Source organism: Anomalospiza imberbis, chromosome 5 (genome assembly GCF_031753505.1).
Source record: "Anomalospiza imberbis isolate Cuckoo-Finch-1a 21T00152 chromosome 5, ASM3175350v1, whole genome shotgun sequence".
NCBI lineage: Eukaryota > Metazoa > Chordata > Aves > Passeriformes > Viduidae > Anomalospiza > Anomalospiza imberbis.
In genome coordinates, this window is record NC_089685.1 from 58,404,541 (window position 1) to 58,422,988 (window position 18,448).

Here is an 18,448-nt window from a genome sequence, read left to right on the forward strand (position 1 = left end):
TTTACTTAAACTCAGTCAGAAACTACTGCAGAAAACCCAGCCTTGCTGTGTGTTGCTTTCTCCCTCTCTGCTGTGGGCACGTTGCTGGTGCAGAATCTGTTATTGCTGTTGCAGTGTGTTTGTTGTGACTGACTGTTGTGCATTAATCTTGCAGCATCCTGTGGTGATAGAACGTCATCCCCTGAGTGGTGATACTCCAAGCATACGGTTTTTTTGCATTCTTAGGACATGAACTTTTTTATCAGTCAAAACCCAAACTGAGCAGTAGAATGAACATCAACAAAACATCTGGTGTCCTCCAGACTGGATGTGGCCCAGCACAGCAGAGAGCAAGTCTGAGATCAGATGCGGGTTTCAACCTGTAGAAGCTTTGATCAAAACACTTTGTATTTTGCATTTCACTTTCCTTCCTCTGTTGAAAGAGGAAGAGCAACAGTTATTGCTACATGCCACTGCTTCTATATAAGCATATTTGTGCATAGCGCTGTTAAATATTAAGCACTGTTATATATTTTATAAAGGTCTGATAAAGCACTTTGAAGAAGAAATATAAATGATAGTGATGTGCGGTTTCTATTTTTCTTTTGATTTGCTGGGGTTTTTTACATATGAAATAGAAAAACAAATATTTGATGTATGCTTGACTTTTTCACTTTTCATCTCTATTTTGTTTTTCCTTCAAAAGTAGCCCCTCATTTTCTGACCTAGCATTTTTGCAGATGTAAAGTGGTGTTTTTCCAAACAGTTCTTTTATCCAAGTTCACACCAAAAGCACTGTGGATTTGGACTCCACCCTATGCCCCAGACACTCCTCAGCATGAAAGAAAAGCAAATCTGTGTTTTAGCAAGATGAAACCAACTTGGATAAACATTAGATTTGAATTGCCTGGCTCTCTCTGGAGCTGTAGAGTCATAACTCCTAGCCCTTCTTTCATTTGACATGAATAACAGTTCATAGTTTGAAGATCTTTTGAATAGACCTTAAAAGAATGACATCTCATCTGTTAGACACAGCCAGCAAGGATTTGTGGTGTTTTGCCATGACTACCTGGTGAGATTGCCTGCTCCTCAGTTGCATAGTGGTCTTATGTACATGTGGCCCTGCTTGGACGAGGTGCCCTCCGGAGGTTCCGCTCAACCTCAGCCAGCCTGTGATTTTGTGACTTGCACTTTGTGCTCCAAAAAAGCTTCCCTGTTAGTGGGACTATTCTGGTAAGATCCTTGAAGGTGTTTGGAGTGACATTATTTTCTCTTTGGTGTCTTGTCAACGATTATACATCCATTTGATGTAAGTTCAAAGCTTACTGAAGTCATTGAAAGTTTTCAGAGATCAGGGGAACTGGATAACCTTGCCATGCAGAGACAAAAGTTGTGGTGAGAATGTATTGTGCATTGCTTAAACAGGGAAACAAAATCAAATGAAAGCTGTGCTATTTTCCTCCAGTTTCTATTGAAATTTATAACTTGTCCCATGAAACATAAACCAAGGGCAGTCACCCATTAGCTTGCATCATCATTTCCCATTCAGCATTTCCCTTGCACATGCAGGTCAAAGGAGAATGGATGCGTGCATGACCTAAATCCTTCAAAACCAGGGCACAGTATTATTTTCTTGGGGAGGTCTGTCCTCTGGCTGTCCTCTGAGGGAGTTGGTTTCTCACCCCGCAGGATCGACGACTGTTTCTGTGCCTCTCGGAAGCTGGATGCAGTTGCCACCGAGGCCAAGTTCAAGCAAGACCTGGGTTTCCGGATGCTCAACTGCGGCCGGACGGATCTGGTTAAGCAGGCCATATCCTTGCTGGGGCCGGATGGGATCAACAGCATGAGCGAGCAGGTAATGGGATAGACATTTACAGAAACAGCTGTGGAATGGGAGAGTTTTGTCTGCTTGTCACAGGAAATGAGCCCCAGCTTTCAGCTCTACATAGACAGGACCTTAATGCTTCCCCTTCGCTGAGTCAAAGCACTGCCGGGTGAACGTCCACATGAAGTGAGGTCATTTTGAGTTGTATTGGTTTGCCAGTACTGAGGTAACTCAGCATGAGGGCGACTGCATCCCCTGAAATCTTTTTAACAGTGAACTGCATCGAGTGAAGGCAGAGGAAGATCTCAGGAGAGCTTAGTGTTGAGCTAAATACTTAAAACTGCTTCAGTGCTGTGCACAGTGCTGTGAAACAGGGCTTTGTGAGGTGAGCAGCCTTGCACTGCACACAGCTCTGGGATCTGTCACCACTTCATGTGCACCACCCAGCCTGTCAGTAAATGGTTAATTGCTGGTGCTCTTTAATGGATTTCGGTCCAGTTCGAATGGATCTCGCAGATGTGAAAGTATCTCTGCAGTTACCCCTCCACTGGTCATTGTAGCCAACATCCACCAGCTGAAGAGCCTAAATTTCCTTGGAGTTGCACCGGGTGAGGCTGGTGGTTGTTCCTGGGGATAAAGCTGCCCTCTGCAGCTACCTACTAGCAGCTGTCTGCTGGACTGTGATGCTCACTGAGGTGGTTCCCCCTTCCCAGAGGGAAATGATGGCTATGAATACTAACCTTTCCTTTTGAAATAGAGTCCCCTGACCCTCCTGGTGCCCCTGATGAAAGTTTGTCGCTGTGTGTTCCCAGAGCTGTGGCATCATTTTTGACAGGAGCCAGGTGGCTGCCACCTCTCAGGTGGTCATGTGGGACAAGAGCTGGACTGTTCATGGGTTTAGGTCTTCTGAGATGAAAGCTGTTCCAGGAATGTGAATTATGTTGCTGTTCAGTAGCTTCAGTCTGAGTCAGTATTGTGGATTCATCTGAGAAAAGCTTTAGGAGAGGGCAATACTTCCTGAAAATAAAAAAAAATAGTATCGGACTGCTCATTCCAAGGTTCATAGTTTCTAAAATTATTGTTATTTTAAGTTAGTCTGAACCTGGAAACTTCTCACAGCATATTTCCTCTGTCCTCCAGGATGAAAACTGGGACCACTCTGGCTTGATTCATCAAAGTGCCTAATCATATGCTTAACTCTGAACACATGCTTTTACATCCTATTTGAGTGAAAGTTAAGCCTGTGTTTAAATGTTTCTCTGGATCAAATGTCCCACATCTTGCAGGACAGAGCCCTAAGTCATACAAAGCTGAAAGAAAGACAGTAATTTCATATTTTGCCAAAAGCCAAATGCCCTTCGTGTTGATTGTATACATTGTTACTGTGTTCCTGTGTGTGCTTCGAACACTAATGATGGGCTCATTAAAAATCCATTCCTGCCACGTGCAGAGAGGGCATGAGTGGTGCTGCAGCACAAGGCTGAGCTGCAGGGCAAGCCTGGGGGGACTGGCAGAGGCAAAAGCAATAGGGACAGCAGTGAAGGGAAGGTTAAAATCCTCATTAACTCTTTAAACCCCTGACACTGCAGCATGACATTCTGGGCTCCCTTTAGCCAGGGTTAAGTCCTCGTTCTGCTGCAGCAGGGTCAGGACATCTTGCATGGTTCCCAGGCTGCGCTTTTGCTCCGGATGTTGCCGCAGGACTCCTCACTGTGGCTGCCCACGTGCTGTGTCTTGCAGGAGGAGCCCCAGCACCGGGTTTTCAGATTCTTTTCTGCAGATCTGATTAGACCCCTTGTGCTCAATGAACACTTGACTTAATTATCCAGTGATGCCACTTAGAGAAACTGAAAAAATAGCTGAAGGAACATGTATTTAATTTTAAGCTGCTACCCCATCCTCATGTTTCAAGGCCCAAGCACAATTATTTTGTAATTCTTGTGGTCCCGTTTGTTCCCGTACTGTTTACTGACTGCCAGAGGAAATGTTTTGCCACTGGCTGCGGCTGAAATCCTTTCAAATTCTCTTTGCAAATAGCTTCAAGTCACACAAGAACTCTCCTTGCCTAGGGTGAACTTATTTTTTCTCAACAATGGCATGAGGCCCCACGTGCTTATTCCATGAGTACACTGCAGATTGGATCCTGTGAAATGCTCAGTGTCTTTCAGGGAGGATCTAAGGACCTTGCAGAGATGAACATTAATTTATATTGTCTCTACAGGAGCAGCCTTTCCATACATAAGGACCCACTACCTTTAGCCCTTCTTACAAACAAGAAAACGGGGTAGTTCAGCAAAAACAGTGGTGCTGGGCTTTTGCTAGGAAGAGCAGTGCCACAGCTCTGTATCTGGCCAGGACAGGTACCTCCAGTTTCCCTTCACAGCAGCATTTGGGTTAAAGAGCAAATGGACTGTGGTCTGACAGCAGATTTACTGGGGGACCTTGAGGCAGGCTGTAAACATGCATCAGAGGTAGCTGCTTGCTTCAGGAGATTTACTGCAAAGCAACTGGTGGCTGTTGGTCAACACCCCTCACTGTATTTAATAAGAAGCTTTTGCTGTTATAATTTGCAGTAGGTTTAATAATTTTGTTCATGGTTTCATCTGGACTCATTACCGCAGCCACAGCAGTACTTCCCTTAAGGGAAATGGTGATCAGGCATAGCAGGTATTTCAGATTAATACAAATTGCATTGTGGTGATTCTGTAGTGAAGGGTTACTTAATCTACTTTTTCTCCAAGCAGGGCCATGTTTTCCTAGAGCCAGCAACTTGCAACAAAGCTGTCTGGCATTTCATTTAGAATTAAGTCCATGTTTGCTAGGGAGTGCTATACAAAGCCTTGACATTTCCAGCCCCTTACAGTATCCATGTTGAAAAAGCTGTGCTCAAATCTGACTGATCTTAAAAGGAGCTTGAGATGTTTTAAAGGCTCTTTCAGTAATTGAAAAGTTAGATTTTAAGACACTCTGATCATAGGAAACTGAATAGAATTCTTGTCTTTCTAAAATACCAGTGGTTGCTTTGGTGAAAATGTGTTTCTGCTGGGGCCCCAAGACAAAAGTGCTCAGTTTAGTATACGCTCGAGGTGAGGCTGGCAAGCCTAGTTTCACTCACCATGCTGAAGACAACATGAAAAATACAAGCAGTAAGCACAAGTGACAATAAAAATGGGGATTTATACAAAAATGTTTGACTTTTGCTACTCTGAGGGGCATGTTTGTAACAGAAGTAATGGCTTTCATTAAATACATGCTGTTAGTCTTGATGATATATACTTAAATAATTGCTTTTAAAAATCAAAGAGAGTTCTGTGTTAAATTTGTCAATTCCTTTGTTTTTTAACTCCAAAAAATGACTAGGGCATGACTCCACTGATGTATGCTTGTGTCAGGGGTGATGAGGCTATGGTGCAGATGCTGCTAGATGCTGGAGCAGATCTGAATGCTGAGGTGAGGACTTTTTGTTGGTTGTATCTTTTTTCTGTTGTTTGTTTACATCCTGAACTACCCCCTGAAACTGTAGCAGAGTGAAAATCTCAAGAATGAAAAAGAAAACAAATCTGTTTTATCCGGGATTGGGACCACTTGAAATGCACAGTGAAATCAAATGGCATTAGGGATTCACTGCACAGAAGGGGTCCAGTCATTGGACTTAACCCACAGGTAACAGTGATTTAGTTGTGTTTGCACGCTGCAAATGAATACAGGCATTAATTGGCACTAGCCCTGAGCACAGCTCTAATGCTACTAGAAGGACTCACTTTATCTCAGCTGACTTTAAATGAAGAAGGTGAAAGAAACACCCATCTGGTAACTTGCCAAAGCTCAGCATTTCTATGCATATGGATGTTCCAAGTAAGCACCCCCAGCACACAAGAGCCATATAGGTTTCATTGTTTTGTTTTACAAAGTGCCTTGTGCTAAAAACTGTTGGATGAGGAGCTTGAAGCTTCCGGAATATAAATGTCTCATTGATGAATGCATATCACAAACTCGGACAATCTGTCCACCAAACAGGTTTTTCAGCTCAGTGCAATGCAAGTATGTACATTTTTAAAGGGCCATTTGAAAATTCATGAAGAGTTATTTGTTAATGATTCCAGTTTCAATTTGTTGAGATCATGAGTAAATTAAGCTGTCTGCTTCACTTATCTGTGTTCCATCTGTTCTGTTTGGACTCGAACGAGCTGATAAATTGGAGTCACTGCTTCAGACAGATGTTTCGCACTTTTAAAAAGTCCAGTTTAAAAAGTAGAAATGGATGTCACCAGTAGGAGACTGACAGTGTTACTATCATGGCATGGAATCAGCTGGTGATTTCAGTTCCCCAGAGTCAAGCACAGCACCCTCAAAGCTGGCAGTAACTGAACAATTGAACCCCTAGTCAGACCAAAGACTGGATGGGCAGGGAGGCTGATCTCTTCCTTAGCCCTGCCTTGTGGCTCAGATGTGAGGTTGCATTAGTTGGTTCCTAGGACAAATTTTCATTAAGAGCAGTCCTCCCGATTGCTCCAGTAATCTTCCAGGCTTGAATCAAATGCAAATTTAAACATTTTGTCTTCCTGAAACTGCTGACATATGAGAGAACAGCTCCAGTGAGGAATGTGAACCTCCCCAGTTCACTGCTGTAGACTGTTTGCTCTAAAATCAAATGAAAACACTTTTGGACAAGAACTGTGAATAATTATGGTGTGCAATTATACTATGATTTGTACACACCACAACCAACTGTGCAAATTGGGCAATTACGGCAAAAAAAAGGCAAATCAACCATGAACAAAAATAAATACTCTGTCAGGTGCTGCATAATTTTCTCCCTTTCACTTTGCAAATATGTTTCCAAAAGTAGCCTCAAATGCTGGGCACCTCCCTTTTTGATTGCCCACCCTTAGTGAAAATGGACTCATTTCCAGATGTGCTGAGAAGCTGCAGTTTGCTCTGTACTCAGTGGGACCTGTAGCTGCTCAGCCAGTCTCATCCTTAAAAGCTTATCCAGGCACAGGTCTTTTGCAAACACTGTGCTGGAGAGAACTCTGACTTGGGGAAAAAAAAAAAAAAGTCCCAAACAAAAACCCCAAGAAAAAACAACAAAACAAAAAGGAGCAAAGGAGTTTAAGTGACTTAATTTTCTTCGCTGCTTTCCATGAACTGCCCCGAACAGTGGTGGGAACCATGCTTGAGGAGGAGCTGAATGCATTCACTGAGCCTGCCCATCCTTCCCCTCTGCTGCTCTTGCTCCACATCCCAAACCCCAAGGCTTGAGCTGCTCAATCCTCTTCCTTCTGACCCAGCTCAGCCCCTAAGGAGCCCTGTGTTCTTGTTGAGAGGCCAGCACACTCCTTGTGGTGCCCTTGGAGCTCTCTTTTTGGCAAATCTGGGTGGTAACAGCCAGGTGCTGGTGCAGATCAGGCAAGCTGTGGGATCTGCGCAGGGCATTCAGACTTTGCCCTCATCCCTGTCCTTGGGACTGAGGGCCTGCATCTAGCAAAACGCTGCATGTGGCGCTTGGAAATGTGAGCTGCTGCTGGAACTGGATATTTAATGACTGGCCCTGCTCCCCTGTATGGATTAAAGTACTTCAGACAAGGTAGTGAAAGCAGAGCTGGCTGGTGAGACACAGAGGTGGCGCATCTTTTACTCTGATTTTAGTCCTCCTCTGAAGATCAATAACAAGATTTTGAATTGTAGTGTCACACTCCATCTGAGTGGGCAGCCTTGGATTGCAAATGTTCATTAGATTCTACCAGCTCTATGAACCTCATCAATATTAATACCCCCATCTTTAAGACAGGGAAACTGAAGCAAAAAATGGTTATTCATCTTCTCCAATGTCTACATTAGAGGCATCAGGCAATAAGGCATAGAAAATGGAAGGAGCAACCTGAAGAATAGCATTTTGTTTTCTAAGGATATAGTTTGCATTTCTTTCAACTGTCACCACCCAGCACTTTTAGCTCAACTCAGACAGGAGAAGGCAGTAAAAAGGAGATTTTCTTAAACATTTCTGAAGTGACACTCTGCCCCATCACTTTTCAAACTTTTTTTTTTCCCCTCTGGTGAGAGAGGAGGAGCTTGGAAGAATGCCTGCAAACTCCAGGGTAGGGCTTGTGATGTGTCATTCATGACAGCAGTGACAAAAGTACTGATTTGAGTGCAAAGAAATTTGGCTGGGCCTGGAGCAATCCCAAGACCCGGGGCTGTTGGTACATGGCCTGGTGAAGTCAGTGGGAGTGGTCCTTAGCTGTAAGTGTCCTGATCCATCCTTACTTCCCCAGTGTGTGCTGTTGTAACCAGCTGTGGATGTTTTGCCCTTGTGCAAAAGAATCTGGTGGCCAGTGGTTTAGATGGAGCTACAGTAGTTGGTAAAAGACTTCATTTGGTAAGAACTCAAATCAAGCTGTCAAATCAGCATGAACAGTTTTAATATTGAGAAAAATTTTGCAGGAAAAAAATGAAGCCAATCATTTTATAAAGCACCTTTGCCAGGTTTTCTGTTTCACTTACTCCCTCACATGCCTGGCTTTCAGGCAGGCTGAATTTTGTTACATATAGCTCTTTAAAAAAAATAACTTTAATTTGTTTATAGGTTGTCAGTACTGCTCATAAATACCCATCCGTCCACCCTGAGACCCGCCATTGGACAGCTCTGACATTTGCTGTGTTGCATGGACATATTCCTGTAGTTCAGGTATTATTGTATTTCCCTACCTGCATCTCATTCTTTTTTTTTTTTCTCCTCTTCAGTTCTAATTGCATCCATCTCAAACCAGCATCCTCTTGTCATACTCATATTGGTTACTTCTGCTTCTTCAAGAGTGTACTGATACATGATAGACTTACAAAGTGAATGTGGTGTTCAAACCTTAACCAATATGAGGCTTAAACAGGACAAATTTAAAGCAAAGTTGCACCAATGAAAGTCTGACAACTCCTTGTGCTCCTTCCTGACCACTTGTTTTATATGTTTGTTTATTCATTCATTGCACTTTCTTACACTGTAATATTCTAGCAAACACAAAACCTCTGCCTTGGTGGGAGAGGGGTGGACAGCAGCCCTTGTGCTGCTCCAGAGGGGGAGAATCCCTCACTCTCCTTACCCCATCCAGGTGTCACGTGGGATGTGCTGGTTCTGTGCTTTGGCATCTCAAAAGTTGAGAAGGTTTATTCTTCAAAACAGCTGTGTCTGTGACACACTCAAGCACCAAAACTTTGAAGGCCTTAAGACAGAAATGGCCAAGAGGGGGCTGGAGCACAGGCTTCATCCTGCTCTCCTTGGCCACTTTTGTTTTCAGCATTGCTGCTACTTCCGTGGAAGTGTCCCTGATGGAGACCACAGCTTTTGGACTCATTGCTGCAATTGGTTCTTAAGAATTGCCTTGCTTTTGGCCATGTCTTCATATAAAAGATGGAGACAATTGAAATCTGATCCATTTTTGGATGGTGCTGGGCTTCTAGAAGACCATGAAGGAAGGATGCTTGTCGGGCTAACTTTCTTTCATCTCCAGTGCATTACTTCCTAACACTGACCTTAACCCATTTCCCATTCAAAAACACTGGGTTACACTTTTTTGGCTCTGAAGTTGGACGCTGGTGCTTCTGGAGTTTGGCAGCGTAAAATGAGCGAAAAAAGGAATGAATTTGCCTCTATGAAGCAATGGGCAGAATTTGCATGTCACGTATCTCCATTGTATCTGGTTTGCAGATAACAAGAAGCATTAGATTCTCATTTGTCACTGTTCATGAACTCTGAAGACTGTGATATCCCCAGTTGCTCTAAATGGTGAATTTTCTTTCTAGCTATTGCTGGATGCTGGAGCAAAGGTAGAAGGTTCCTTAGAGCATGGAGAGGAAAATTACTCTGAAACTCCTTTACAGCTGGCAGCAGCTGCTGGTAAGGACTTTCTTTCTCCTCCCAGTGTAACAATTCCTCAGCTGGGATCTGTGGTTTAGTTGAGCAAATACTGGATTTTAAAAGCACTAAAAATGCATCTCTTGCCTTGCAGGAAATTTTGAACTGGTCAGTTTGCTGTTGGAGCGAGGAGCTGACCCCATGATAGGAACAATGTACAGGAATGGCATTTCCATGACTCCACAAGGTGACATGAACTCTTTCAGTCAAGCTGCTGCACATGGACACAGGTAGAGTAGGAACAAGTCTAATGGCATCCTTCAAGTGCTACTTTTTTGCCTGGGCATCCAGTTTGAGCAGATGGGTAAAATTTCTGCATGAACAATTGAACATGCCACCAACTGAGCAGAGATCTAAGACTTTCTGCAAGCATGTGAATTAAACCAATTGGTGGTATAAGCTGTGTTTTGATTTTTGATGTTAAAAAAAAAAAAAAGGAAGGGGACTTCTTGTGGTGTGTTCAATGCAGTGGTTGTTAAATGGCAGCTGATGTGACAGCAGAAAGGAATGTCAAAAACATTCCTTCTGAATTCTTGATATTTTTCTCACGTTTGAGTGAATTGTGTCTCTACTGCTGCAGCCTTAATTTTGTTGAATATATTTTCTGCATCTATGTTTACTGTAAAGTCCTGTATGTCTTAATGTTGTTTGTATGCTGCAAATTTAAAAAAAAGAGAACTACTGAGATGAGCACCTGGCATGCATGACCTTGCAACACTCAGGAGTTGACTGCAGTGTAATGAATTAGTATCATGATCTTCACACTCCTACTTTTTTGATTGTAGCCATCCAGAGGAACATAGATACAGGTTAGAGACAGTACCTACCGTGTGTTTGCTTAGAGACGAGCTGCCAGTCTAACACCACGCTCACGGCACGTCAGGGCGGGTTCAACAGCTCTGTCCATCTGGAGCCTGCGAGGGATCCCTGGCACAGACAGGACACTTTGGCTCTTGAAGTCACCCAGTGTGAATGGGAGCCACAGGCCCGAGGAGAACCTGGGGCGCTCTGTGGCTCGGCTGCTGGCTGCCCATGTCACAGACTCTAACTCTTGTGTTCTTACCTGTATAACACAAACACACGCCTTCTTCCTTCCCTCTCTGCCCAAAATTTGTTTGGGACACACCATGCTGCAGTGTAAGTGGAAGCAGGGGGCACAGTGGCATACAAGGAGGGTGGGCTGGGAGCCAGCCTGGTTTCTCTTCTCACACCTGCAAAACTAAGGGAAACTACTGAGGTTGATGAGGTTGTGCTGGTTTGAACCTGAGGGCACAAAGTCTCTGAGTTTGGGCTTTGTTATTTGATGCCCCAGCTGGATCAGTGGTTTTGTAGAGCAGTCCCAGCTGTGCTTGAACCTGCCCTGACTAGCCCTGTTGAATGTCTAGCTGCTCTAGCTTTCCCAAACTGCTTTGAGTGTGATTTGAGTGTTGGTGCTTTCAGTAGCTCCAGGCAGCTCCCTTCTCAGGTGGCTGCCATGGTGGGAGTCCCAAGAGCTTGTCCAGAGGCACCTTGGCCTTCCCTGGCTGCTGAAGAAGTCTTGAGTCACATTTAGCTCACGAGTCTTTGTTCCCACAAGATGCCGCCAGTCATGCAACATCTGCGCGGTTCGTGTCACGACAGCAGTGACTTGCAGACGTGTCCCAACAGTGCAGGTGGGCTAGCAGGAGCTGTGCTTGCCTTAGGTCTGCTCTCAGCTGGTTCTGCCATTAGCTGGAGTAATTTCTTGGGTAGATGTCCTAACTCGATGCATCACAACAAGTAAGCCCAGTGCGGTGAAAGCCTGGCCACTGACTCTGCTCTCCCTTTCCTCTCCTCTCCTGCCCCCTCTCTCGCTCTCTGTCATGCTGTGGTTGACAGGAATGTTTTCCGCAAGCTGCTCGCTCAGCCGGAGAAGGAGAAGAGCGATATCCTGTCCCTGGAGGAGATCCTGGCCGAGGGCACGGACTTGCCCGACTCGGCGGCAGCTCCGCTCTGCGCCAGCCGCAACAGCAAGGCCAAGCTGAAGGCCCTGAAGGAGGCCATGTACCACAGCGCCGAGCACGGCTACGTGGACGTCACCATCGACATCCGGAGCATAGGTCAGTCCTGGGCTCCTTCCTCTGCTTCGGCCAGGGAAGGACCACTGTGAGAAACATGTCCCTCTTGACGGGCTGCTGCTTAAACCGACCACTGTCACATCTTCCTCAACCCTTTCGGAATAGAAGGTGGTGGCAGATCTGACAGGTTTCTAGCCCATTCTAGCTCACAGCACACCCTGTTCAGGGGCCAGTGGCTTTTTTCTGCAGGACACAGTGGTTTCCACCAGGAGCCATGTGCACTGCTGCATGTAAGAGTGTAGGTAAGGCTCTGGGGCAGTGTTCAGCTGTCATGGGCCACTTCCAGCTGCTTCTCTTTTGCACTCTGCTTTAAAGCAGTCCACCATTACAACTGCTTTATTTTCTGAGATTCCAAAGGCAGGAACAGGGAGCTGACTCCTTGGTATGCCAGCTCTGCCAGTGAGGGACTTGAACATCATACCAGCTCTCTGTGAAGTTGCTTCTGCCTGTGGGTATGGTGTTTGTGTGACGCAGATGGAAATTGATCTGGACTGTGTGTTTACCATCCCTATTCATCTGTTCACAGAAAAAGAGAGACCCAAGTGCCTGGTGTGCCTCTGCCTGGGGCAATGCTCCAGCCCTGGGGCCATGGGATATAGGTCAGAGTGTGCAGTGGGCTGTGCAGGCAAAGATCTGGAGATGAATGAGAGGAGAGTGGCAGGAGTGCTCTGCAGGCATTGAACATTTTCTGACACGGAAGGAAAAACTTCCACTTGCCAAGCACCAGGCTTCTATTTCCTTCTACTCTGTTCTATAAGAGCAGAAAGTAGGTCACATCCAGCCTTATGCCTGCAGAGGTACATTCTCTCCATGTGCTTTCTCACTCAGTGCATGGGTGCAGTTCCCTTTAACTTCCTGGAGAGTGGTTCTGCCATGACAAGCTGCTTGAAAGGGCTGATCTGCTTAACTCACTCAGTGCTCTTTAGGGAAAATACTAATGATCAGGAGAGGACATGGGGTATCACTTAAAGCAAGTTTTAATCTGAAGACCACCAATTTGAATCCAGGTAGGTAGTGACCAAAATCAGGTTTTTTCACCATTTAATGGCTCTCCAGGGCCTCATTCAAACAAATGAGGTAGTGTAAATCTAGTTTCCAAAAGGCTTTTGCAACACAGAACACCACAGCAATTACCACAAATTGGTAGTCTCAGCAGAGAAGCTGAAGGCTAGATGAGCAGAGAGACCACAGTCTTCTCTTAGCATTTGGAGGAAAGCCGCTGTGCATTAGCTCTGGGATGTACTGATAACCATCAGCCTTCTCAATTAGGGATAAAGGGGAATTTGATTTCTTGAATGATTTGGCAGCTTTTGTTTAAAATCTTAATATCAGTAAAGGTAAAAGAGCAGAAGGGCATGTCCTTCCCTGGAGCTGGGAATGAGCTGTGTCCTCTGCCTGCAGGTGTTCCCTGGACGCTGCACACGTGGCTGGAGTCTCTGCGCACATCCTTCCAGCAGCACCGGCGGCCCCTCATCCAGTGCTTGCTGAAGGAGTTCAAGTCCATTCAGGAAGAGGAGTACACCGAGGAGCTCATCACACAAGGGTTGCCTCTGATGTTTGAGATACTGAAGGCCAGCAAGGTAGGATGAAATAGTGTGTTTTAAAGGAAATCAGCCTTATTCCCATCCTTTACGACATGAAAGCTCACAATATTATTTTTGAACAGCTCTCCCAAAAGTTGTTTAGACTGCACAGTATTATTATTATCTGTATTAAGTATCTTGGGTTTTTTCACTGTGGAAGCATGGCTTATAAACACACAGACTAATCACTGCTCCCACTAGAACAGCCTAATAACAGGTGCTAACAGGAAGCTGGAGAGACAACAAAAGCTGGTACATAGTGGTGAAATTAAAGTCAAAAGGGTCATGGCATTGTAGCAAGAGATGTTGATAACCAAACCAACCCAAAGAGTAATTTCACCCAGCTTGTTTTAAAGAACTGTACAACAAAGCCAATATTCATGTTTACTTTCGATTTCTTTAGCCTGTCATGACTTTCTCTTCCCTTCATGTGGGATTTGGACTCTAAAGCTTGTGAGGAGACTGGTTTCTACAAGCAAAGAAAAGGATCATTTTTTCAAATTTTCTGTGTGCATGTTTGTACTTGCAGGTTCCCCAGATTTATTTTTTCAGCTGACTATTTTTTAGCCAAGCAAATCAGACTCACAAAACCTTTCCAAGGAGGTACCATTGGGTATGCAAGTATAGTGGCAAAAGGGATGATCATGGGGTTTGCAAGGAGAGGGAAATTTCTTACCTAGTGAAGATTTTAAAACTTCTTATAACCAATAGTCTTCTCTACCCATCCCCCTGAGAGTCAGTCACTTCCAAGGAATGCCCAGTCACTGTCTATTGTTACCAGAAAATCATTGTAGTGATGAAAAGCATCAAAATTATTTGATTTGTGTTTTTTTTCCTCATGCTCCAGAATATATGTTGGTATGGCCTAATAATTGTTAAACTGAAAGTAACTTTTATCACCCAACTCCATGTGTAACAGCAAGGAGCAAATAATTTTTAGCAATAGCCTAAATAATGTGAATAGGGGAGAGGTTCTAGTATAAGTACTCAATACTAAATATTCCAGACTTGGTATAGCTAATGATGGCCTACAATGATTTATTTCTTGTATCTTGCTGCAGAAGCAGGCTTGGACTAGAGTCCTGAGCAAATCCTGCATATTTGTTCCAGCATTGTTCTGATTTTTGCTCCCATGAGCCTTGCCTTTGCAATTAGTTTGTATTGGATGAGTATTTATGGAGAATATTTTGAGATAGGTTTTAGGAAATTGTTCCAAATCCTAGGATTTGTAGATTCCTTGTTCTGTACTCACTTGGGTTAATGTATGTTCATCCAGAAACTACCAGCAAAGTGCTGTTTGGTTTGAAAGTTGATATGAAAGTAATCATATTGAAAACTTAACAGAGAATAAGTTTAGGCTTTGTAATCTAGCATGAGGGGTGACTTTAATTGCTTTTCTCCTGGGTGGCTGAAGCCAAGGCCAGCAATCATCATTAGAATAAATCATTTGCATAGGATTATATCTTTGGTACATCTACATGTTCCACGGTCTATTGTAGAAGACTTGAGAAAAAAATAAGACTGCTACCTTCTGCTTTGGGTTCACTTAGAAACCTAAAATATGGAGGGGCAAAATAACTGAAGTATCACAAAAACCCCTGCACAATGAAGAAGAAATCTGTGCTGATCTTTATGCCTGCCCCTGGGCCTGGGGGAACTGCCTGTCTTCATGTATATTCACAAACACGCTCACACAGTGTTTCATAGTCTTAGAAAAAATAGTTAATCATTCTGGGACACTGTAAGGGTTTACAAATTGTCTGCAAATGTTATGAATTATTATGGTGGTCTTGTCCAAATGGCCTCTTAAAAAGCTCTCCCAGACAGAAATGAGGAAAAAGACTATGCAGCCCTTTGGAAGGCATCTACATAAATTCATTTGTAAGAGAATGAGCCAATAAAAGTTCTCCCTGGTCATTCCATAGAAGGCAGCTGAGGAGAGCTGAGATTTAAAGGATCTTCTGTTCCCCTTCTCTGGAAGGGCTGGGAGCAGAGATTTTTGTGCATACCCACAGAATAGAAATCTCCTTTAAGAGGTGCAGAAGGACCATAACTGTGTTTCACATCCCTCTCTGTTGACAGCAAACTGTAAAGCTCTGCATTTTGTAGAGCTGTGGAGAGAGGAGCTTGATTTGCCCACACGGACATCCTTTTCCCTGTGGGCTGGAAACTTCGAGAGGGATTATGACTCTTGCTAAACATCAGAGTCTGGCCCAGTACATTTCCTTAATGAGTTTTTCAGGGCAAAAAGTATAAAATAAGCAACTAGGAAGCAGAGAGCCACTTAGCAGTTCTTTGCTGATGTAAAACAAGATGTCCCATTTGCTACATATTGTGATGCTCGGTATATTTTAATTGCATGGCAACTTGCACTGAGTAGAAATGGCATTTTGCGTTCCTATAAATAGTTCCAGCTATCCCATAATCTCAGAACAATTTACTAATATTAATGAGTTGAGACATGAAAGAAGATCTTATCCTCCCTTTACCAACAGGGAAACTGAGGTTATTAAACAGGCAGATTTTCAGATTCTCATGAAGTGACAGTCCCAGTCTCAGAGGCTGTGATAACCTGGATAAGCCAGACAGCAATTCATAGTTTGGAGTAATTTGGCCAGAGAAGCTCCCCAGAAATCACATGGAAACATAAGGGCAGGTCTCAGGGTAAGAAGCAAACTTTCTGCCCTCACCTTCTACTTTGCACTGTCGTATGGAATGTTCTTGCAGGTTCCCAGGCCATGCAAAAAAAAAAAAGACCAAATGCTGTAGATATGAAAATAGTAAAGAAAATGTAACCAATACCTACAAGAATAGTGTCAGATATGAGGAATCCCTTTTGTCTTACAGATGGTTTATAAAATGCCTGTTTCTAGAGGATACAGATGTGAGGGTTTATGTGGGAGCTTTGCCAGCACTAATGCTGGTGACCTGTAGGGTGGCAGGGTGGCACTCCATTCCTGTCTATGTGCCGGGATGCTGATGGTAGAAATAATAAAAAAAAAAAAAAAGCAGAAGTCCTGATGCTGTAACACAGAACAGCAACAAAAATCGGCGAGTCAGGCAAAACTGGCTGAGCTGAAGTCCCTGGGTTTATTGCCTTTCTTCAAGCTGTGAAGTCAGTGGGGGAGAACAGTGTATAGGTTGCACATGGGTTGTTCACTGCTGCACTGAAGCCCTGGAGGAAGTCTTCCAAAAGCACAAATGAAGGTTTGATACCCAGCTCCTGGTGGCTTCCCGTGGGATGGAGCTCTTTCATTTCCTTTCATACCTTTAAATGTCTTCTATCAGCTGCACCATTGAGAATTGCATGGGGAGTGGGGAAGTAGCAGTGTTTCCATGCTGCTGAGGCAGAGCTGTGAGGACAGAGAATCGATCTGCAGTTGCTCCCTCTGCATCTCCTGCTGTCCTGCAGTGAGTTTGGGTCATTACCAAATTAAAGACCAGGGTCAAGGCACTCTGGAAAAAGCAACATCTGTGGCAAGGACATGGAGAGCTTGGTTTAAGGCACCTCTCCTAAAAGCAAGCAAAACCAAACTGGGAAAACTCCAACAACTAAAAAATGTTGGTGACACATGATGGTTTTGAGACACTGCATGGGTAAGAAAGGCACTGCCGTTTAGGGATGGATTCGATGTCTTTGGAAGACAAGCACACAAACATAACCTGCTAGAAGTGGTTTTGACAGGGCTGTGTGAGGCAGAAGCCAGAGAGTCACAGGGAGTGAGTAGCCCTGAGCTAAACTTTAGCTGCTGTGAAGAGCAAAGTCAAGTCCCTCAAAATTAAAATTATGATGGAGATCTTATTATGGAAGAATGATCAGTAGATACAACTGAATTCCTGCCTGTTGGTGTCTGTGTTGTGCTCTTCATGGCCTGGGAAAACTCCCCCAAACTCCTGACTGAAAGCTTTCCTTTCCCTCCAGCTGAGTATGATGTTTGCATTGCCTGAGCTTGACTCTGAGCTGGATTGCCCACCTGCCCCATGTCACAGGACCATACTTACCTGAGGACCAGATATGCCCCCAAATAGAGGCTTTTAAAAGAGCTGTGTGGGGGCTGCATCCAGGTCCATGGGCTTGTAGTGCCTGAGGTGAGGCTTGCAGGTCAGCTCTTCTGTTTTTGCAGAGATTCTCTTAAGGATAATAACACTGAATGTGCAGAGACGCTTCTGTGTCCTCTGTCTACGAAAATCCTGGAGCTGTTCAGTTTGACATTTCCACAACCTGAAAAGAGAGACTCAAACCCACGACCTTGGAAGTTAAACATGTCTGGCCTTTGGAGGAGGTTGGGTTTAGGTTTGCACTCCAGGGCTGTGCATAAGACTGAGTTGTCATTAAATCACCCAGTTTCAGCCATGTAGATGATCCAGCACTGTTGCCAGTTGTACGAGGTCATGAGCCAGTTTCATCCGCTGCTTTTTCTGCCTACAGCAGTTTACATCAGCTTGTCTTAGCCTATTTTTTGGAGAAAATACACAATCTTTTAATTCCAAATAATCTCTCTTACAGCTTTCTCCCTTTCCTCCATAGAACAGGTAAGGAAAGGAGCTCTTTGCCATTTCTTTGGATCCTGTGTGGCCATGCACTGCTGAAGTGCATGTGTGAGTCCACACTTGCATTGAGCACATGTGCTGAAGCGTTGTCTGAAGTTCCTGGAGGTGCTTCACACCAGGAAAACTTGGCTTAGGATTATAAATGTTCCTGCTAGGGTATTGTCTAAGACAAAATCAGCTTGAGAAGGAGCAATATTTCACTGCCATACCTTCATTGCATTCTGCAGCTCTCTCTCCATCCTTCCAATCCATTTCTGTCAGTGACATGTTTATTTTATTTAGTTTATTTTAATATTTAGCCCATTAGTGAGGTGTTGGGTGGCCAAGCTTGTTGAAAGATGCAGGAAACTACTTTACAAAGATGTTTTCTCAGGATTTAAAATTCCTGCAGCTTTCAAACCTTTAAAAATGCACCTACAGGCAGCTGAAGAAATGTGCAGGAGTGCACAGGCTCTTTGAGAAGGCTGAGGTTTGAATAACAGCCATCAGTCTGGTGTTGACAGTT

At 44.2% G+C, this 18,448-nt stretch overlaps 1 protein-coding gene across 4 annotated transcripts in view; it reads left to right on the forward strand.

The window, feature by feature from the left end:
• The window catches only part of ABTB3 (ankyrin repeat and BTB domain containing 3), a 164,217-nt gene that overhangs the window by 128,438 nt on the left and 17,331 nt on the right, over nucleotides 1–18,448 (forward strand). The window contains exons 5-12 of one of the 4 annotated variants that reach the window (XM_068191074.1): nucleotides 1,669–1,834; nucleotides 5,165–5,254; nucleotides 8,391–8,492; nucleotides 9,602–9,695; nucleotides 9,808–9,943; nucleotides 10,499–10,522; nucleotides 11,571–11,791; nucleotides 13,211–13,389. In XM_068191074.1, the coding sequence (XP_068047175.1) occupies nucleotides 1,669–1,834; nucleotides 5,165–5,254; nucleotides 8,391–8,492; nucleotides 9,602–9,695; nucleotides 9,808–9,943; nucleotides 10,499–10,522; nucleotides 11,571–11,791; nucleotides 13,211–13,389 (1,012 nt within the window). The remainder of the gene's footprint in view (nucleotides 1–1,668; nucleotides 1,835–5,164; nucleotides 5,255–8,390; nucleotides 8,493–9,601; nucleotides 9,696–9,807; nucleotides 9,944–10,498; nucleotides 10,523–11,570; nucleotides 11,792–13,210; nucleotides 13,390–18,448) is intronic. The other 3 variants (XM_068191077.1, XM_068191076.1, XM_068191075.1) reach the window with 3 other exon arrangements.